This window comes from Chelonia mydas, chromosome 5 (genome assembly GCF_015237465.2).
Source record: "Chelonia mydas isolate rCheMyd1 chromosome 5, rCheMyd1.pri.v2, whole genome shotgun sequence".
NCBI classification, from domain to species: Eukaryota; Metazoa; Chordata; order Testudines; family Cheloniidae; genus Chelonia; species Chelonia mydas.
The window spans coordinates 121,982,163-122,004,839 of record NC_051245.2 but is presented as its reverse complement, the minus strand read 5'-3'; the positions used below and the strand labels follow the sequence as shown (position 1 = coordinate 122,004,839).

Sequence of the window (22,677 nt, the reverse complement as noted above, 5' to 3'; positions counted from 1 at the left end):
ATGACCCATCCAGGCTGATGGCCTGCTGTCTGGTGGATGTTTCCCAAGTACACACAGAGTTGCAATTGTTACATAGCCAGTAATCCTAACTTTAGATACAGAAATGATACATGCATACAAATTGGATAATCGCATTCAGTAAATCATAACCTTTCCAATGATACCTCGCATGGCCCATATTGTATAAAACATATCTTAGTTATGCCATATTCATATCATAAGCATATTTCTATGAAGAATTCAGGGTGTAAAGTCACAGCAAGAAAAAAATAACCCCAAAGTAGCCACTAAATCATGTGCAAATTATGATCCAATATTCTAAAAACATGCCAGTGACCATATATTTAGGATGTGCTGTTGTATCCTGTGCCTTTATTTAAACAAAAGAAGACAGGCACAGACTCACTGAATCATAGAAATATAGGGCTGGAAGGGACTTCAAGAGGTCATCTGGGGCACACTGCCACACTGGGCAGGATTTAATTATGCATTCTGGTGTAAGACCAGTGATGTGTTCTGCTCCTCACAGGACCCTGGCTATGTACTCGAGTGGCTCCCCATGCTGCTACGACTTCACAGCCATTGTTATTTGCGCTAGCCGGATCCAAGGTAGCTGGGGTATGTCTATAGGGGCGGCAGTCACACCTCTGACTGCAGCGTAAAGATACTCTGTATCTTTCTGCCTCCAGCCCGAGCTGTAAAAAGGAAGGAAGAATTCCCCTCTGTTATGGGGTATTCACAAAGTACCCCAGGTTCTCCGGTATAGAAATGAGCACCATGGAAAGTCCTATACCACATTAAACACCAATGGCAGTTCAGCACATGCATCCGAGGGTAGAATAAGGCCATCAGATGATAGCAGAGACAAGCTTTTCATGGGACTGGGAGGAGAATACCGAATACAGCTTGTTCACTCAAACACTCAATTCTTTGAAAGACGGAATGAAAAATATTCAAAAATTGTGCTGTCTTTGAGCATATCCAAGAGCTGTTTGTTGGGCAAAGCTTTTCACGGATGTTTTAATAGGGAAATGGCAAACCCAATAGCAAGGGTTTTTAATGAATCTAGAAACTCAGGGGTCGTATCCTATGCCTGGAGAACTGAAAATATAGTACAGTACCTATATTTAAGAAAGGGGGAAAAAGTGATCTGGGAAAATACAGGCCCATTAATTTGACCTCAGTTGTATGCAAGGTCAGAACAAATTTTGAAAGAGAGACTAATTAAAGACATAGAGGTAAACAGTAATTGGGATACAATACAACATGGTTGTACAAAAGGTAAGATCGTTCCAGACTAACTTGAGAGAAGATAACTAGTTTTCTAGACATAGAAAAAACAGATGATCTAATCTCCCTGGATTTCAGGAAGGCATTTGATACAATTCCACATGGGAAATTATTAGTTGAATTGGAGAAGATGGGGATTAATATGAGAATCAAAAGGTGAATAAGGAACTGGTTAAAGGGGAGATGACAGTGGGTCATGCTGAAAGGTGACTGTCTGGCTGGAGGGGGAGGTTACCAGTAGAGTTCCTCTGGGATCGGTCTTGGGACCAGTCTTATTTAATGTTTTCATTCATGACCTTGACACAAAAAGAGGGAATGTGCTAATAAAATCTGTGAATGACCCACTGCTGGGAGGTATTGTCAATATGGAGGTGGACTGGAATATTATACAAGAAGATTTGGAAAATCTTGAAAAATGAAGTGATAGAAATGGGATGAAATTTAACAGAGCAAAGTGCAAGGTCATGCACTCAAGGACTAACAAGAATTTTTGCTATAAGCGGGGGACATATCAGTTGGAAGTGACAGAAGAGGAGACAGACATGGGTGTATTAGTCGATCACAGGATGACTATGAGCTGCAATGAGATGTGGCCGTGAAAAAAGGCTAATGCAGTCCTAGGATGCATCAGGCGAGGTATTTCCAGTGGAGAGGGAGAAGTGTTAGTACCATTATACACTCATCTGGCAAACTGTGTGCAGTTCTGGTCTCCCATGTTTTTAAGAAAGATGATTTCAAACTGAACTGAAACAGGTTGCTGAGAAGGGCTACAAGGATGATCAGGGGAACGGAGAACCTGCCTTAAAAGTAGGTTTCGGAGTAGCAGCCGTGTTAGTCTGTATTCACAAAAAGAAAAGGAGGACTTGTGGTACCTTAGAGACTAACAAATTTATTTGAGCATAAGCTTTCGTGAGCTACAGCTCACTTCATCGGATGCATTCAGTGGAAAATACAGTGGGGAGATTTATATACACAGAGAACATGAAACAAAGGGTGTTACCATACACACTGTCACGAGAGTGATCACTTAAGGTGAACTATTACCAGCAGGAGAGCGGGGGGTGGGGGTGGGGGAATAAATTTATCACAGGGATAAATATCAGCCAGGTAGAGGAGTTATTTAAGTTAAAGGCCAATGTTGACACTAAATCAAATGGATGTAAACTGGCTGTTAATAAGTTCAGGCTTGAAATTAGGTGAAAATTTCTAACCAGCAGAGGAGTGAAATTCTGGAACAGCCTTCCCAAGGGAGCTGTGGAGACAAAAAAGTTACAAGACTGAACTTGATAAGTGTATGGATGGGATGGTATGATGAGGTTGCCTACAATGGCATATGGCCCATCCATGAATGCTTTTAGCAAATATCTCCAAAGGCTGGAGATGGGGCACTAAACTGGGAGGACTCCAAGTTACTACAGAGAATTCTTTGCCAAGTGTCTGAATGGTATGTCTTGCCCACATGCTCAGGGTCCAACTTATCGCCATATTGGGGGTCGGGAAGAAATTTCCCCCTAGGTCAGACTGGCAGAGACCCTTGGCGGGGGGGCGGTTCACCTTCCTCTGCAGCATGGGGCAGGGGTCACTTGCTGGTTTGAACTGAAGTAAATGGTGGATTTTCTGTCACTTGAGGTCTTTAAATCAAGATTTGAGGACTTCAGTAACTCAGCCAGAGGTCTGTTACAGGCGTGAGTGGGTGAGGTTCTGTGGCCTGCGATATGCAGGTCAGACTAGATAATCACGATGGTCCCTTCTGGCCTTTAAGTCTATGAGGGGATTTTTATGTTAATAGCAGCAGCTGCTATAATCTCCTGATATGGTGATGACGGTTTTATCATGAAACATAAAAAAAAAAAAAAAAAGCATGGAAAACCTAAGAGTTTTGTCCAGTTCAAGATATGGTTAAGCTGTAATATATACAATCTGGAAAAATAAACCGATTTGTACATAGTCAGACACATGAATAAAAAGGCAAATGCTAATGATCTATGCTAATCAGTATTGAAATTACAGTTCTAATGCCAAACAAGAAGCAACTTAATTCAGCTAACTGCAGAGCTGCATTGGAAACTGAATAGCATTTGGATTGCTCTCATGCGTGAAGGGTTTCTCTTTGTCTCTTTTACCCCCTTGTTACTTAAACTTCTGCAGTAACAAAACCTGAGCTGAAAGGCTTCGTGGCTGACCAGGTGTCTTGGGACAGCCTTCAGTTTGGAATCCCAAACACTTGGTAATTTTGTTTGGCCCAGTACCATCACTGAGTTTGCCCAACACGACTCTCTTAGACATTTACTACAGTCTATTGGAGGTCCCTTCCAACCCTGATATTCTATGATTCTGTTTTAATCTCACTTGTCCTTCCCTTCGGATTACTTCAGAGAGTCGCTGCGGAGACAAGCCGGCTGGAAGAATGTAACCATACAGGACGTTAACCGGTCAGGAGCGCACACCTTATTGTCACAATGCCCCCAAGAAGCAGGTCCCAGAGGACGAGCATCTGGCCTAACTCAGCCTGCACACAACTGCAGACGTGCTGGTCGGAAAGAGGGAAATACTTTCAAGAAGTAGCCAGGATGCTGTTCTCCTCTCCCACTGAACACGGACAGACCACAGTCACCAACGTAGCGTGAGGGCTTGGGGTCCTATCTAACTCGTCATGGAGTCCATGTGATCAGAGAGCATCTGTGACTAAAAATGCCTTCTTCCATCTCCAGCTCGCTAGGAAATGTCACCTCTTCCTGCCAGACAAGGACCCGCCCACAGTGATTCATCGCTGGCCAGCTGGATGCCTGTAATTTGCTGTACCCGACACTGAAGATGAAAGCAATGCGAAGGCTCCAGCAGATTAAAACAATGCAGCTGTCCACCTCCTGCATGGGCTAGGCCATTATGAGCCCTAAAGTACCTCCGTGGCCCCACGTTGTTTCCACTGCCAGCATGTCCTGAAAATCGGAGTCATTAGTGGATCAGTTTCATTATAGAGGCTGCATTTCTATCTATGGAATGCCAAGACAGCGCCGCTCCTCTGTGAAAATGTGGATCAGAGAACCCAGGATGAAGCACATGAGAAACAGAGATAAGGGTTCACAGCTGAGAGGATCTAGCTGTGACAGCAGCTTCAAAAGAGATTCGCTCAATGCAGAGTCTGGCCATCTTCAGGAAAAGCTGCCAGGCCTTCCCCTTTGATAAAGCCTTCACACCATAACCAGAATGATTCACAACTCAACACAGCCTCAAACAACGCCCACATAAACAAAGGCAGACGGGAGGAAACTCCAGGAATTAAAGAGTGAGGGATGCAGATACTGTGCTGACAGGTGCTAATGCAAACGGTCTAAGAAAGAGACGGACTGAGATCTGTTCTGGAATGAGCAGCTTAATGCCGAAATACTCCCATACTACAAGCTACACTAAAACCCAAAGGTTATTTGGGCCTTGAGGATGAACCTCTAAATATTTTCAATCAAAATAAAGCAATGTGGCATGACCATGATCCCTTGCAACACAGAATCTCAGCAGTTCAGAACAGAAAAGGAGAAAAAGACACACAAACCCAAAAGATATTTCCTGTTCACATTCAAACAGCTTCTTTAAAGGCAACATTAAAATTCTTGGATAACAATATTTCCTATCAGATCCTTGCCTGAAACAGATTGTTTCAAATAATTCTGACTCTCCCTGACACCTCTGCACATCTGAGAAATGAACATCTGGAAACTGCTTAGCACCATCAGTACTATCCCATCTTCGTAGCAACGACTTAATTACGGATGAGCTGGCACTTCCATTTCTAACCCCTATTTTCGTCCCAGAAGGAGCTATTGTTTCGAGCAGACAATGGAGATGAAATTTGCAATACAGGCTTCCTTTCCCCAAAGGAGGCTGCTCAACTTGTGTTACACACCTTGAGAGCTTTTGTTGCTTCCTCAGCTGCTACCAGACGTCCTGATAGCTACAGTGCTTTTATCCTTTTGTGCTTGGCTAGCAGGCTGGGGCCATTCCTGGTGGATGGGAACCTTGCTATGCTTATCTAAACCTTTCTCATGTCCAGACTGAATGACTTCAATGCAGTATATTTGGAGCTACACCTGAACCACTCAGAAACTTCAGTGAGTACAGAATGGAGTCTTTCGGCAGCTTAGTGAGCAGTGCCTCTCTCAAGGAGCATATTTAATGGTGTGTCACAGCCAGCCCTGAATGCAGTGCTGCAAACAATTCTAGGTGATGGTATTGCCCTACTGTGACATTCCCCAGGGTACAATCTGGACTGTTGAACAGCAGTGTCCCCTTCAGCCACCAGCCTGGGATGTCTTTTATAAAGTTTTGCTGGTGAATGGCAAACCCCTCCAGATTCTGCTCACATGCAGCCCCTAGCTGAATACATGAGTGCTATGCCCAGCCACCCATGAACTATATACAGGGCGACACCCGCATATCCCTCAGTCCCAGCCTGGCTTCCCAGAAATGTGCATCTTGTACTGTTCAGCAGCCCACTGGACTGTACAAACTCATAGTTAGTCAGTCATTCCAACACTGGGTAATGAATATGCCCGGTTTTCTGACCTGCTCTATGGCCTTCCTGACACAAAGCAAAAACCATCCATTTCTCCAGGTGTCTGATGCAAAAAACCTGTCTTTTTGTCTACTGACGTTGAGCTGACGGTGACATTTATTTTGAGGGCTTGAGAAAAGTCATGTGTTGTCAGTTTGAACTCTCTGTGTGATATTTATTGTGTTCTTTAGATATGGTTGGTGTCTTGGTTAGGTACACTGGTTATAATTAAATAAATAAATCTTGCCATGGACTGTGATCCTCTTACTTCTCAAACTATGGGGACTGGGCAGCACCTACGCAAAAGGCCTCCAAGCAAAAGGGGCTGACGTAACACACGTTTTGTATTTCAGACTGCAGTGGTGACTGTCTCCTGCCACAGGCCCTGAACTTCAGAGTCACCAGTGGCCAGCAGGAGACTTTCCTTGGCATATGGGAGGATGGGAGGTAGCCCTCGGCCATCAATTTGTGCAGCACCCTGATTTCTCAGCATAGCCAGTCTCCATCTGTGAGATCTTTGCAAAGGAGATGAATGGAAGACTCTGATGTACACAAGCAGTACAAAACTGGGTGCATCTGTGCAGCACAGCAGGGGTTAATCAAGGTCAGCCAAATCAGGCAAGTGTGGAAAGAGGAGAGGCAGGGTCTGAGGTGTCCCCATCTTTCCATGCTCCTAAGCACCAGGGTCTCTGCTTGAGACTCCAGGCAGTTTCCAGGCAGAGTGCGAGCTGCTAATTCTGTCATCTTGTTGCACGACCCTTGTTACCAGCACGGATATTTGAAACCAGCACAGCTGTGTCTCGGTGCCAGTTCTTGTGCCATGCCACTAGTATTTTACAGGACTGCGCCACAAGCTGCTAACCCACCTGGGCCCCATCGCACATGAGAGATGAACAGAACTGGGCAAAAAAATTTCAGTAAACAGTACATTTGCTAAATAATGCATTTTTCAGGGCCATCAGAACTATTTGTGAATTCAGGAATATTTTCAGCCACAATAACTTGGAGAACCCCTATCTTCTGAAATGTCAGTCCATTCTGACATTGCATTTTGAATCAACATTTCGTTTTAAAATGACGTTCAAAACATTTCATTTGACTTGAATAACTTTTTTGGTTTGGGTTTTTTGTTTCAGCAAGAAAAATTCAGTTTTGCTTTGAAACAAACCACACTGGGGGCCGGGAGGGGGGGACATTTTTCAGTCTGGCTACTGAACCAAACTATCAAGTTATTTGCTCAGCTCTAGTGAAGACCCAGCGACTTCAGCTATCTCTTCCATTGTGCAGCTGCCCCAGTCTCCAGTGACCTAGATTTCCTCTCTGTTCCTGTATGGAAGAGTTCCATGATTTTCTCTCCAGTTGAGAGTTCTCTCCTTTTCCATTTCCAGAGAGGCTTTAATTAAACTTGCTAAAGGCTCCTGGTTCCTTTTCACTTCCTCAATGCCAGTCGTCAGTCTCCACATGTTCCAGTCATGGGCGGCAGATGACTAGCCCCTTCAGGGAGGCTAGCCCCCTGGCCCTGCCCCTTCCACCTGAGGCCCTGCTCCCCTGCCTGCTGGAGCCCCGAACCTGCTCCCCTGGCTGGTCCGTCCCGGGATGCCACTGCCCCAACCCAGCCCTGGCCGCCAGCCTGAGCCCCGAGCTCCAGGCTGCTGGCTGGAGCTGAGCCCCTGCTGGCTTCAGGGGAGAGGAGGAGCAAGGGCGGGGCCATGGCCTGGGTTAGGGGAGACTTAGCCTCCCCCGGCCTTTAATGCCCCTGCCCATGGTTCCAGTTTCTTGATCATTTGCTCTAGCATTATCCAGATTCCCTCTAATATTTCTCCTGTCTAGCACGGGGGAATTTAGGTTTGGTTGTATCCTTCGCATCCATCAGCCCAGATCCTCAGACAGTGTAAACAGGCATAGTTCTGTTAACTTAACTAGGTCATGACATTAGAATGATAGCACCTCCCTAGACCACAGAGCCCCAAATCACGGAATGTGTTTAATGTTTTACACTAGTTCTTTTACTTATTACCCTTACTTTAAAAATATATGTATTTAACCTCTGGGGTCAAGTCCTTCCATTCCACACTTGTGTTCTTCCAATAAAGCATTTATACTCTTCATTCTGCACATGGTTTTAGTCCTCGCTTGTGTTTTTTTTCTAACCCAGATTCCTCTTTATTCATGCATGCAATGATCCTTTCACCCTCTGTGTAATTTTTTGCTGGAGGGTGTGCATAATATTCATTTATTTCCTGTTTGGCTGTCAGGGCCTTTGCATTAAAAAGCACATGTGGTTTCCTCAGACACTCCGACACACCCTGCACGTCTCACATATTTCCGAGGTGCACCATCGTTGTTTAGTCCATTACAGGTCTAACTAGACAGACACCAAATAACCGAGAGCCAACAACTTCAGGGTGCATTGTCACCTTTGCAGCGTGAAGGTGTAGTTCCATGACTCACATCGTTACTGGTGCAATGTAATGCACTGACACAATCACACATCAGGACCTTACTCTGTGATTATTCTGTGGCTTTCTGTGACTGCATTTGATAAACTGGCCCTTCAGGATTGAAGCTGGATTGGAATTTCAACCACCCCAAAACCAGATTTATGGCTGCTTTGCATTGCTAGAGTGGTGCAAACTGCCAGGAGGTTATGGTGAATCAGGATGCTTTCCACCCCATCACTGTGACTCAGGGCTGGTCTACACTATGAGGGAGAGGGGGTCGATCTAAGTTACGCAACTTCAGCTACACGAATAACGTAGCTGAAGTTGACGTTCTTAGATCTACTCACCGCGGTGTGTCGACAGGAGACGCTCTCCTGTTGACTGCTTATGCTTTTCATTGAGGTGGAGTACTGGAGTCGATGCTAGAGGGATCGGCAGTCAATTTATCGCATCTACACTAGACACGATAAATTGACCCCCACTGGATCGATCGCTGCCCATCGATCCATCCAGTAGTGTAGACAAGCCCCTAGGCTCTTTAAAATGACAAGTCTTCAGATTTCTGAGGTATTGCAATCATGAAACATTTGTGAAGTCTTCACAGACAGGTGGGAATACCTTGACTTTGTTTAAGCAAGTTAAACAGGCAGAATGTGAACCCCGATGCTCACTATCAGAATAAAGAGGGATACGAAAGAAACAAAATCCCGTATTTCTAAAAACTTTTCAACACCAATGCCAGTTTGCCTGTATCTTACAATAGCATTCCCTCTATTACACCACTAGAGTTCTGTCTTTAATGCAGTCTTTTGCATTAGGTCACAGAGTGTAGTTGCAACTAATCTTACTTAACTACTCAACAGAATGAAAACAGATAGCTGTCCATCAAGATTGTCAGTTACTATAATGGCCAGCAAGGTTTGGGTTTAGGTTGTCTTTTCAAATGTCCACTTATAGGAAGCTACCTTTGCAAAAATATTGACATTTCTCTGTCTTCAATTTAAGTTTACCTGACACTGCTTCCCTGTGACACCCTGTACCCCATGTTCACCACTTCTATATGGTTATGATATTCTTTGTACAAAGTATGCCTTGTGAGGTATCATTTGAAAACTCATAATCGACTGAATGTTATTGTCCAGTTGAAATGTGTGTAACATCATTGCATGTAAAATTATGTGATTTTGCTATCTGATTATTACTGAAAGATGTTGTTGTTCTAGGTAACACCCACAAACCATTTTCTCAGAGACAAAGGCACACTAGCACGCCAGCAAAGTCCTAAAGAGCCATTACCTATTGAATTGGCCAACCACCAGGAGGGGGGATGGTATAAACAAAGAATTTACATTTCATCCCAGAAATGCTTCAAACCTCACACATATGGGAGGGAGACTGTTTGTCTGCACTCCAGTGTAGGGTAATCCTCAAAGAGGGGAGTGGGATATAGAATGGGAGACAGTGACTTCCACCTCACCTTTCCCCCTCCATCTCTACTCACGGCAGCGAGATCCCTTGAAAGACAAAAGCAGCATCACTGAACTGGGGGACTGGTCCTATCTTGCAGGTTTTCCAGACAGTACAGACTCCTGTAAGCTTGTAATGAGAAAAACTCCTTTTTTGCTTTTAAACCTATTAGCCTTGGTAAAGTTTAGGAATTAGCTTGTGTTTTATCCTTTTACTTCTTTTGTAACCAATCCTGACTTATATGCACATATACTTGTAATCACTTAAAACCTATCTTTCTCTAGTTAATACACTTGTTTTATTGTTTTATGTAAACCAGGGTGTTTTGGTTGAAGTGTTTGGGAATCTCTGCTTAGGGCAACAGGTCTGATGCACAATCATTACCCAGTGTTGGAAAGATGAACCATCTATGAGCTTGTACTGTCCAGTGGGCTACTGAACAGTACAAGACACACATTTCTGGGGGGAGGCAAGGCTGGGACTGAGGGATATGCGGGTGTCACCCTGTATCTAGTCATAGATGGCTGGGCATAGCATTCATGTACTCAGCTGGGAGTGGCTTTACATGCTAGTGGCGGTGAGTGAGAAGAGCCTGGAGGGGTTGCTGTTCACCAGTAAAGCGGAGTAAAAGGCATCTCAGGCTGGAGAGCTAAGGGGACACAGCAGTTCAATGTCACATTCCCAATTTAATGCAAACGGAAATATCAGATTTTACACACAGTTAGCTACAACTACTCTGCATAAAAATAGAACCATGAGCCGTTCCTGGGGTATTTATGAACAGTGCTCTGCTTTAACGCCAGAGCGAAAAGAAGCTCTGTTACACACGTCTTCTGTGGGACCTGTTAGCCGTGAAAAGCCCAAACCAATCAAAATTCACACCAACCAACTCAAAATCAGGTTAAAACTCCATCCTTAACTCACCCTGTGTGCCTCGCAGGACAGGTGGAAATTAAGGTCACCTCTCTTCTCAGACCACAGCCATATCTGTGCGCAATGGAGAAATGAAGGATTGCGGGCCAGTGAGTTAAATCAATTCTTTTGAGCTTTGTAGAGTGGATGTCGTTCCCAAACATGAGCTAGCATGCCAGAGTTTAGCCTGGAGTCATTTCACAGGAACTGACACACTCTAAAAGTAGGATGTTATAATGGAAACACCGCACAACCTCAGCTGAAGATGTTCTATGTGATGTATAGTCACAAGTGAGCTGTGAATATCAGTACTGGATTCCACAGTACACTTTTCGCCCGTTCCTTTGAGTCCCCTTAATAAAAGGGCTAGGTTATAAAGAATTATACCCAAAGAAATACAAGTCCTATAACAATGCACTACATTACTGAGTGGCAAAGGCCCTCTTGATTTCTGCCATCTCCCAGCAGATCAAACCTGTGTCAGGAACAAATCTGCCCCAAAGGCTATTTTTACATCTAGCTACTGACAAAAGTTTACTCCCAATTGTGACCATGGCATTGGTTCCAGCTAGCAGTGTGTGCCAGGGCAGGCGGAAAATGCTGACTATTTTGGGTAGCAGTGTCTCTTTAAGGATATACATGCAATGCCAAAAGTGGCTATGAATAATGTTATTAAAGCATTGTTGAGCTCCCCGTACTAAGCAGGGATTATTCTAACCGCTTCTGGGTGAACGTGAGCCCATGCTCACATCCACAACAATCCCTTGCTTAATTTCCATGCTATAAATGCTGAGATTTTGGGGGGTGGTGTGGGGGAGGGCATTTCTCAAGCTCCCCGGGCGCACTGTTCTCTCCGCTTTACGTGACACATTCAAGAAGCTTTACATGCAGATGCAGAGGTATGAAAGAATTTCTGAAGATTTTCATAGGCTGAATTGCCACGGAGCGCTTAGCATAACAAAGCGCTCTTGTCTAGTAAACCCAGCAGCCAACACACTGATCTAATAAAGACTTTAGAATAAGAGTTTAAAGAAACACGCACAAATAGCTGAGAAATCATAAATCCTGAACGACCTTAATGCGGCAGCAGAGTAATGCGGTGTGACAGCCGTAACGTTTCAAACACTAGCGTCTAATCCACTTCCAACCTTTAAAAAAACATGAGACAGTCAGGAAGTCCTGATCTGCAAAAGCACAGTGCACCTGTGGCTCCTACTGACTTCCCTGGGGCTGGCCTGTTCACTCTTCATTTAGGGCCAGGTTTACTAACCCAAAGACCAATATTCCACACCTCGAAGTCAGGCTCTAAGGGCCAAACCCTCAACAGTATTTGGGCACCTAATTCCCATTGAAATCAATGGGCATCTCAATACCTTGGAAGATCTGGGCATACGTTTCCATATTTAAGATCCTGAATACATGGCCTGATTTCATAGTTTAAAGCCAGAGGGGACCATTATGACCATCTAGCCTGACCTCCTGCTTAGCCCAGGCCAGAGAACCTCACCTAGTGATTCCTGGTTCAAGGCCATAGCTGGTGCCGGAGCCAGAGTCTCTTTTAGAAAGTCGCCCACACTCGATTTATTGTCAGAGGCAATGAGCCACCACAGCTCCCAATGATGCCAAAAGGATCCAATCACCCCCTTCCAGAGGGAAATTCCTGCTGGAAACACTGAGGTTCACTCCAGGGGTTATCCCCATTCTCCACCCTGGAGGAGGAGTTTCAGACCTCGCCCGTGGGGAGGAGCATGTGGGCTGGGGCTCGGAGTCCTCACCAGGGCGAGGCTCCGTGGGAAACCATTCTGTGCTGCCATGTACCCTGGAACCGTGGTGTGGGGAGCAGTATGTGCTAACAGGGCTTTTCCCTCCAGCTGTCATTGGCTCCCCATTGCCTGCTTGGGCCCTGCCCTTCCCCTCCCATTGCCCAGCGGGGTACAGGGCATGGAGGGGTACTGACACTGCCTTTAAGAGTATTAACTCCAGCATGAATTTCCTAATGGAAATCTCCCAGGTGAGGGGGAAGGGCCATGCCACGAACCACTAGCAAATTCTTAGAGCATTTCAGAGCCCAGGGCCCTGGATTAACCTCCGCTGAACCAGATCAGCCTCTCCACATCTAGGTGACACACATCAGCGGTGGCAGAGGGATCAGGAATAGCAGCCAAGCAACAAAAATTATCTTTGGATAGCACTGCCTGTGGCTGCTTCCTTTCCACGTGCTCACTCGGTCCTAGCACTGAGCCAAGTACTTTAAAGCAGCCTCCAGTTGCTTTGATTTGCAGAGTCCTCTTGTTCGGAGCTAGGCATGGCTTGCTGGGAGACCACACCCATGCTCACCTGGATTCTGCAAACACACCCGCTTGGCCAAGGCTCATGCCCCCTTTGTGCACAGCAGCTCAGTCAGGGTGACGTGTGAGCAGGAGCACCCCAGGATTTCACTGTCACTTGCTACCATTTGGGGTGAATGTCATGGACGCTGCCTGGTTTTGTACAGCTGCATTCCATGCTCTGCTTCCTAATGGCATGAGGGTCCCCGGGGCATCCCTGGTCCAAGCTCATGCCACTAGATAAAGCCAAAATGCTCCCTGTTCCCTTTCAATCTGAACTCTCCAATTCCAAGTGCGGAGGGCTGGGCTATACAACTTCAATATCTGCATTCACGTCAGATTTTGGCATGGAATTACCTACTCTGATAATTTTATTTTTAAGGGAAAAGTACAAATGGAGTTTGATAATTCCCAGCTACTAAGTATCTGGCTTGGCCCCTCTCGTACCCAAGACTTAGAGACTATAACTTGCCAAGTCACACACTTTCAAAGCCCGCTTTGTGAAGCCCCGCAAGGAGCCCTGCTCCCCAGCTTACCCACACAGGACACACAGAGCTTTCCATCCGAAGGGCTTGAGTGAAAAACCGAATGGAGCTCTTTCTCTCTCGTGGAGATGCATGGCTGATCCCACCCTACCTGGATGTGATCCTTAGAGCCAAGGAGACTAAACGCCAAAGGTGATGCTTAGATCTCTAAACCACCCCTGCCTGGCCATTCCTAACCTAAACTGTATGCTGCTCTGGTTACCTGCTCTTTCCCCAGGAGATGCCTCTACCCACCCGCCCCTACCTCCCATAGTATGTTAGTTGATGTACCCTGTGTGTCTCCCATGCCCCCTCCAAGCTCTGTGTGAGGCTGCAGACCTAGGCTAGAGAGCGGAGTGTTTGGTCTCCTGTATGCAGTGATGCTGAGACAGGAGTGGTCTGGGTCTGGGTCCAGAGGGACTTCGTCCTTCCATGCTCCTCCTTGATGCCCAGAGATTTCCCCCCCTCCCCGAGAGATGATTGATTCTTGGAGGAGGGGTGCCTTGGTGGGCTGGGGGGGAAGAAGAGCACTGGAGCATCATGACAAGGAAAATGGATTCACTTGGGGTGTGGGGTGGGTAATAGTGAGGGCAGAAGGAATTTTTCCTGTGCAACCTTTCACAAATGACCCATCTCCAGAGCTCAGAGTGGGGGTGTCCCTCTGGGACTGCTAACTAATCTTTGCTTGTTCATCCTTTGTGATATCCAGCCAGGGGTGAAAGTAATTTACATTTCTTACTGGTACGGTCCAATCGCCAGCAACCCACCTCTCCTACGCACTTCATGGAGCCCTCCCATTGCATGACTTAGATATAGAAAGTAAAGTTACGACTAGTACTCCTACCAGTACTGTCTGTAATAACACTTTAATATTGGAATAAGCCTGGAAAAGTGAAAATTCATGGTTCACATTTTTCTCTGTGTTCTCCCTCCTCCTCCAATCCGGCTGCGGATGCAGCTAGGCTCCACGCTCCCTCCACCCCACCCCACCCCACCCCGCACTCAGCAGGGGCTGCAGTGATTCCCCACTAGCTTGCAGCAGGAGGAGGAGAGGGAGAGAAACAACAAACAAATGTGACAGTGAGTTTTCCCTTTCCAAGCTTTTATTAGCTCTGAGTTTAAGCTGTTTGTTGTGCAGCCAAACGAGGTGAAAGTAAGCCGGCACTGAATGCTCCACTTTCTTGCCGGTACGCTGCTGCACCGGTTTTTACCGGTACGCTGTCCCGGCCCGTACCGGCTTACTTTCACCTCTGTATCCAGCTGAATTGCCATGTCACAAAAACCGAGACACCAACTTTCCACGCTCTGCCTCTGTGACCCACCTTGTAACTGGGGGCAAATAACTGTACAGTAACTCCACACTTAAAGTCGTCCCGGTTAACCCTTGTTTCATTGCTGATCAAGTAGGGAACATGCTCGTTTAAAATTGCGCAATGCTCCCTTACAACGTTGTTTGGCAGCCACCTGCTTTGTTCACTGCTTGCAGGAAGAGCAGTCCATTGCAGCGAGCTGGTGGGGGGCTTGGAACCAGGGTGGGCCAGCAGCCCCCCATCAGCTGACCGCATTCCCCTAAGTTCCCTGTGCGGCAGCTGCCCAGCAGGCTACCAAGTGCCGGCAGTTCAGCTGTCCCTCCCGGCACGGCCATGTGCCGCTCCTGCCCTCTGCCTTGGAGCTGCTCCCAGGAGCCTCCTGCTTGCTGTGCGGGGGCGAGGTGCTAATGGGTGTCCCCCTCCCCCCGCTCCTGTCCCCTGCTTACCCCATCTCCATAGAGCGGGGGGGACGGACGACAGGACAGGGCTCAGGACGGAGGGAACTTGCTGGCCGCAGCTGCTCTCTCAACTTCCTGATATATTTAACAAGGCAGTGTACTCAGAGTGGGGTCAGCGCACTAAAGGGGCAATGCGAATCTCTCTCTCTCACACAGGGTATATGTCTCTGTCTGCCATGCTGTCTCCCCTCCCGCCATTCGTGCTGCCTTGTAGAACATCAGGCTCCATTAACAACGAGTTAACCCTTGAGGGCTCAGCCGAGTGCTAGGCCATCATTTAGCAGTAAGGCATTCCCTGGGAAATATCCCACCCTCTGACTCCACCACCTCAACCAAGCTTCACAATCATCATTGCTGTGTACAGTATTAAATTGTTTGTTTAAAACTTATATTGTGTGTGTGTGTGTATATATATATATATATAATACAGTTTTTTGTCTGGTGAAAAAATTTTCCCTGGAAACTAACACCCCCATTTACATTAATTCTTATGGGGAAATTGGATTTGCTTAACATGGTTTCGCTTAAAGTCACATTTTTCAGGAACATAACTACAAAGTGAAGCAAGGAGTTACTGTATCTGAGGGAAGGAGGCCGAAATAAGGACTGTACAATGCTGTTGAAGTCCAAGGGATTAAAGTCAGTCAGTAGTTGAGGTAAGACTAGAACTCAGGACCTAATGATTGGTTTTGTTTACAGCTTGCTAGTTCTTTGCTTTCTTCCCTTTTGTAGTCTTAAATGGCTGAAGTGGATGCTTGTACTTGTTTCTTTAGATTCCTCAGTATTTAGTGGCATTTCAGATTTTACAGATTTTCTTCTAATACGTGTCATCCTTAAAATGCTCATCTGTGCTAACAAGGACAAGCCCGGGGCCTCATTAACACCCTTAGCCGTAAGGCCAGCTCAAATTCTCACACAAAATTGACATGCAAATAACTCATGCTGTAGTCGCAACTGACAGCACCTTCCCATATAACAAACAAGAAAGCTGAAACGCTCTGATCAAGTTCTAATGCTCCATAAGGTTAGAAGCACAAGCTGTACTGACTCTGACCCGCAAACCCTGGTGGAGGAATACAGCCTGCTGAAAGCATTTCAGCTTTCGTGAGGAAAACACGGGCAGGGTCCATTTCTGTGTTTCCACTGAACAAATGTGCAATCCCCTCCCCACTTTATATTACTCAAAAATAGCCAGAGGGATTTTTCTCAAATACTTCTAAAAGGCACAAGTAAAATACTCACTTTCGGGCACAGACCTACCATGAAAAACATCTGCCCCAAAGTTGACTATTTTGTAAAAGTTTAAGTAACAAAGTTTTAATGGAATCTGATTTGCAACCTTAGCTACGGCGAGTGTGACCTGTACTTGTTATTGCACATTACAGTACTAAAACAGATCACGAGGAAAGAATATTGTAGAGACAAAGCCAAGCTCACTGGGATCTACTGGTACAACACTAATTTATGAATATCAAATTGTGCTCACATTGGCACTGGATTTAGCAGAGCTTTTGCCTAATCTCTCACTGGCTGAGTCAGCGAGAGGATTAAAGGGAGTATGAAAAGCGCTGCAAGAGATGAAAGGAGATCAGGCATTTATTCTTGAAATATTCAGAGCACTGTAAAGAACACTCTGGGTGACAGTGGCTCAAAGGCTTCTTTTAGGACTGTTCCATCTGCCGGGCGATTCCTCACTGTAAGAGTGCAGCTTCCTCCGAAGGATTGTACAAGAACCTGGGCTTGTCTCTGGAAAAGGGTCTAAAGCCTTTGAATCAATGTGATTGTTCCCAACCAAAGTGCTGATGACAAGGCAGGGAGCGGAGCTAAGGAAGCACCGTTTGTGTACGCCCAGGGGTCCAAACCTTCAATGACCCAGTGTTCCCTGCTACAATTCAGGATGTTTAAAAGCCAGAGCGGGAAGTGTATTTTAAACAGATCTCCATGGGCACCATTCTGTCTCAGAAATGTTCCAGCTACACAATGAGAATCAAAACCACATTTAATTTAGGAGCCCTTTCCCTCTATGGGCTTCAGGGATGCTCATTAAAAATAAACAAACTCAAAGGGATGGTTTGATTACAAATAGGAAAGGAAGCAGCTGGTACCCAGGCTTACCCAGTCTGCATACAACCCATCCCCCAGGGGGAACTGTTAAAAATTATCCCTCTGATTACAGCTGAATAAATTAGTGCCCTAGGGTCATACTATAACGAGATACTCACTTATAGAGAAATGCCCCCTCCTAGTTGCATTTTCATCATTATGGAAACAAAAGGAGGAAGATGCAAGAAAATGTTGCTCGACGCTGACAGCCACCGTTCAGTAATGAGGTGGTTGTGACACAAATCTGCCAGTGGAAGGAAGTGCAAAGGCTGACAGTCCTTCGGTCACACTCTTGTGGACAGGGAGACTGGCATAGCATAAGAGATGCTCAGAATTGCTCGGCTTTTGTCCTGCACATAGGGGCTGAAACTCAGGGTGCTGCTGTGGTTTCCATCATAGGTAGGTTTTACAGTTTGGCACAATGGCTCTCAGCAGCCGTACTACACCCGTCGTTTCTGCAATCAGATCCGCAGACAGACTCTGGCGCCCATGCGGTGGCCTTGCTTAAGATTTGCTCCTACACTACAAGAACATTAAGGCCCCGATCCTGCAGTTGGCTCCTTGCAGGCAGGCCGGCCCCTTCAACTCCCCACGGGCCACATACAACCTTACAGGGCCTTAATGTTATTATATGGATAGGAGCAAATCCCGCATCTCGCCCCATCCTAGAATCATAGATTATAGAATCATAGATTATCAGGGTTGGAAGGGACCTCCGGAGGTCATCTAGTCCAACCCCCTGCTCAAAGCAGGACCAATCCCCCAGTTTTTGCCCCAGATCCCTAAATGGCCCCCTCAAGGATTGAACTCACAACCCTGGGTTCAGCAGGCCAATGCTCAAACCACTGAGCTATCCCTCCCCCCCACAGAGCTATCCTCTGTCCGTCTGCAGGGCAGAAGGCTCAATATGCAGGAGGATGACATGTAGGGAGCCTGCAAAGGGAGTTCTGCAGCTCCTGGGTGCAGAATCCAAAGGGCTCCATCCCCAGCAATGGGCAGGAGTGTTTTGGGGGGCAGAATGGGGCACGCCCAGTGAATCTGCAACTACACAATATAGGGGAATTGCACGTGTCTCTGAGGTTAGTGCACCACTGAGACTGCAGGAGCAGGTGGGGAGCAGTTTTGTTGGGGTTGTGAGGGGGACAGCAGAGTGCTTTTCTGGCAGAGGTCCCCTGTGCTTTTGGCTTTGTGCAGGGTTTAGGATTTGACTCACTGGGGTGTATTTAGTTTTCTGGGAGAGGAAGGGAGAATTATCCTAGGTATTACTTTCATGGAAGGTTTTACATTTTGAGTATATACAGATTTAACTGTACATTAAGAATCTGCTAAGAAAAGATTCCCCTGTGTCAAGTTTTAAGGACTGAAATCTCCTGGCCAATCTAAACTCCTTTTCGAAATACCGAATGTGATTAAAGCGTCATAAGATTAGTAACTCACCTCAGTTCATTTACATCAAAATTTCCAGTTACTCAAGTGCAAAAAAAAAAAGTCTCTAAACCTGGTAAACTTCTATTGTTTTTTCTTAAAACACTAAAGGAACTCTGAAGTGGCCAAAATGGTTCTGTTTTCTTTTAAATCCATGGCAATTATTTTGTTCTTAGCATGCCAATTCCAGTTCCAAGTCAACTTTTATTACCAAGTTTTCAACTCTGAAAATGCAGGTTAATTACTGAAACATTAACAGAGTTAACTGTCCAAACAAGCTGATTATATGAAGGCAGAGAGCCATTTAAAAAAAAATATTAAAAGCGAGCATGTCTAATCTGGAATTCCATTCTCTAATGCGCTAGGTAATGTCTCTCCAGTTCTCATCACTTAAAGGCTCAAAAACCAACCTTTGCCTTTCAGAGGCATTAGCTGTATTATGAGTTTATTTGAAGAATAAGTTACAGTCAAGGAACAGAATAATCCTGCATGTGCATTTGGAGAAAAGGATTTTGAGAGATGTGCTTATTATACCCCTTCAGTGAACCATTTCAAAAAGAAACCCAGAAAATTACTTTTTAGGAATGCTGCTTGCAAGACAGACCAGAGAATTAGCGCTTGAGGTACAGAACTTCAAAATTCTGGATTATGACATTGTCACAGAATGAACCAGCACCTAATCTTAACTCATTCATTGCCAGACCATATAACTGATATTTCAAGATTATATACTCTCAGCTGGCCTTTTCAGTATTATTTTCTCACTCTGGCCCCGATTCAGAAAAGCACTTAAGCACATGCTTAGCTTTGAGTACACGAGTCCCATTTTATGTGCTTAAAGTTAAGCCCGTGGTGAAGTGCTTTGCTGGATCAGGCCGTGAGTGCTCAGCACCCTGCAGAATCTAACCCAGAACACTGAATTGACAAGTAGCATTATTACTTTTTGGTAAATGTCTCTGGCCAGTTCAGAAGTGCAGTGCTGCCTTTCTCTTCGTTAATGGCTGTGGGAGGGCAGGGGGGTTGAAAACACAGAGTGAATGGGCTCCGTTCACCAGTGCAGAATTCCTGCTCTAGGCTCCCCATGTTGGAAACGCCTTCCAGAGCAGAGGCTGCCCCAGGGTATGCCATCTCTAACTCTCACTCCACTGCAGGGGACCCAGAGCGGGCTGACTAGCAGGGGCTCTGGCCTGGGAGGGGCAGCAGGATCCCAATGCTTCACAGAGCCAGCAGTTGGAGCTTTATGCTGGGATTTAAAGCTGCCCCCCCTCTGGCAGGGCCTCAGAGGCCCTTGGACGCAGATGAAAACACAATGCACCCCCTGCAGCCACAGAGTGAATCAAGCCCCCCCATCAGTTCATAAGGCTGTATCCATAACCACTTCTCCCACCATTATCCCGGTGGAGTATTGTCATAGCACTCCCTGGCCCATCCAGCCTCAACCCACCCACCTCAGTCTCCCCTCAGACCTCCTCTAGCTATTACTCCCTGGGGAGGAAGGCTTCTTCTGCTCCCCCGTGGGTATCTTGAGGAGAGGAGTGTAGCCCCCCTGATGACCCACCAAACCCATCCACAGCCTGCCGCACTTGTCCTGCTCCCCCCAGCATGCTGCAGGGCCAATCCCTGCCACCCCCCCTGAGCTAAACTACAATTAAAACAACTCCTACAAGAGACACTGGAACCTGCAACCTCCACAGCCTCAAACAAATCCACAGCAGTCTGGCCCTCACCCACAGCTCACGCTGGGGGCCAGAAGTGCATGTAACGGGGACAAGGAGTGAGCAGGCCAGCTACTATAATCCTGGCACCATGCGGTGTTGCTGTAGGGCATCACAATGGTAACAGTCAATTCTTGAGAACACATTAGTACATGTGAGGCATCCTGCCCAGCTCACCTTGCCAAGAGACGGCACAAACATGGCCAGATTCTCCCCCCAGACTCCACCTGGCCTCCTGTGCAAGGCTGGGCTCGCACACGCGCCTGCGCTCACCACAACACTTCGACCCCTCGCACAGGGGCTGAGAAGTGCATCTGCAAAACTCACTTGTCCGAACGGGTTTTTGCGGGTGCAAATTTGCACACGCATCTTAGCCTTGTTCAAATGCACGTGCGCAGCTGTTTGTACCTCCAGTGCACACACACAAGTGGCGGCTGGGGACTGAAATGGCACCTCAAAGGCCAGCCCGGTTTAAACCTACACTAAATAACACGGAAACAATTCAAACATTAAACCAGCAGCCACGGGAAGCGACCCTCCCTTTGCCAAGTGCCTTGAGATCGGTGCTGAAAGGGTTACTGCTCTCATTACAAACACAAAGGGAGCCGGGTCCTGCACAAGGACTGAAAGACACCCCCGAGCCCGAGGGTTTCCAGGCAGTGTCCAGGAGGGGAGCAGGGCACAACCGCCCGGACAGCCGGCGCACTGGATCCCAACCCCGGGGCAAGGGCTTAGGCCGCCCGCTGCACCTGAGCGCAGGAGCCCCGCGGGTCCGTCCGCCCCGCCCAGCGGATCCAGCCCCCCCGGGATCCCCGGGCTGGGGAGAGCGGGCGCCCCGCAGGACCCAGCCGAGCCCCGGCCGCCCGCCCGCGCCCGGCCCCGTCTCACCCAGCCGGCACTCGCCGTCGTGCGCCTTGCGGAGGCGCCGGGGCAGGGCGCAGGCGCTGGGGTAGGAGCGCCCGTCCGAGCCGCACACCGCCCCGTCCTCCTTGCACACGCAGCGGCCGGTGCCCTCGGGCGCCCCCGCGCCCCGCGCCTGGCTCACGCACACCAGCCCCGGGCCGCAGCGGGGCCCCCGCGGGCCCCCGGCGCCCCGCCCGCCGCAGCGCTCGCCCTCGGCGCCCAGGCAGCGCGGGCAGCAGCCGCACTCGTCCCGCGCCGCCAGCTCGGGCGCCGGGCAGCGCGCCGGGGGGCAGCGCTCGGGCCGGCAGGGCCCGCACCCGCCGCCCGCGCCCCGCCGCGCCGCCAGCGCCAGCAGCAGCAGCAGCCGCAGCCAGCCGGGCCGGGCCATGGTGCGGGGCAGGGAGCGCTCGGCAGCCGCTGGACAGCGCAGCCAGGCAGTGCCGGGGGCGGCCCCTTCCCGGCTCAGAGCCCCTGTTCCCCCCGCCCGGGCTGGGACAGCCCCCGCCCCCTGCTCCCCCCACCCCGGCTGGGACAGCCCCCGCCCCCTGCCACCCCCCAACCCAGCCCCCTGCTCCCCCCGCCCCCTGCCCAGCCCCCTGCTCCCCCCACCCCGGCTGGGACAGCCCCCGCCCCCTGCCACCCCCCAACCCAGCCCCCTGCTCCCCCCGCCCCGGCTGGGAGAGCCCCCGCCCCCTGTCACCCCCCAACCCAGCCCCCTGCTCCCCCCGCCCCGGCTGGGACAGCCCCCGCCCCCTGTCACCCCCCAACCCAGCCCCCTGCTCCCCCCGCCCCGGCTGGGACAGCCCCCGCCCCCTGCCACCCCCCAACCCAGCCCCCTGCTCCCCCCGCCCCGGCTGGGAGAGCCCCCGCCCCCTGTCACCCCCCAACCCAGCCCCCTGTTCCCCCCGCCCGGGCTGGAACAGCCCCCGCCCCCTGCTCCCCCCCCCAGCCCAGCCCCCTGCTCCCCCTGCCTGGGCTGGGACAGCCCCTGCCCCCTGCTATCCTACAGTCCAGCCCCCTGCTCCCCCCACCCCTACTGGGACAGCCTCCACCCCCTGCCACCCTACAGCCCAGCCCCCTGCTCCCCCTGCCCCGGCTGGGACAGCCCCCGCCTCCTGCCACCCCCCAACCCAGCCCCCTGCTCCCCCCACCCCGGCTGGGACAGCCCCCGCCCCCTGCCACCCCCCAGCCCAGCCCCCTGCTCCCCCCGCCCAGGCTGGGACAGCCCCCATCCCCTGCCATCCTACAGCCCA

At 48.7% G+C, this 22,677-nt stretch overlaps 1 protein-coding gene across 1 annotated transcript in view; it reads right to left on the bottom strand.

The window, feature by feature from the left end:
* Positions 1-21,827, bottom strand: part of IGFBPL1 (insulin like growth factor binding protein like 1) — a 30,614-nt gene extending 8,787 nt beyond the window's left edge. Inside the window, exon 1 of the mRNA XM_037903127.2 lies at positions 21,410-21,827. Within this exon, the coding sequence (XP_037759055.1) occupies positions 21,410-21,812 (403 nt within the window). The 5' untranslated portion in view covers positions 21,813-21,827. The remainder of the gene's footprint in view (positions 1-21,409) is intronic.
* Between the last annotated feature and the right edge of the window lie 850 nt (positions 21,828-22,677).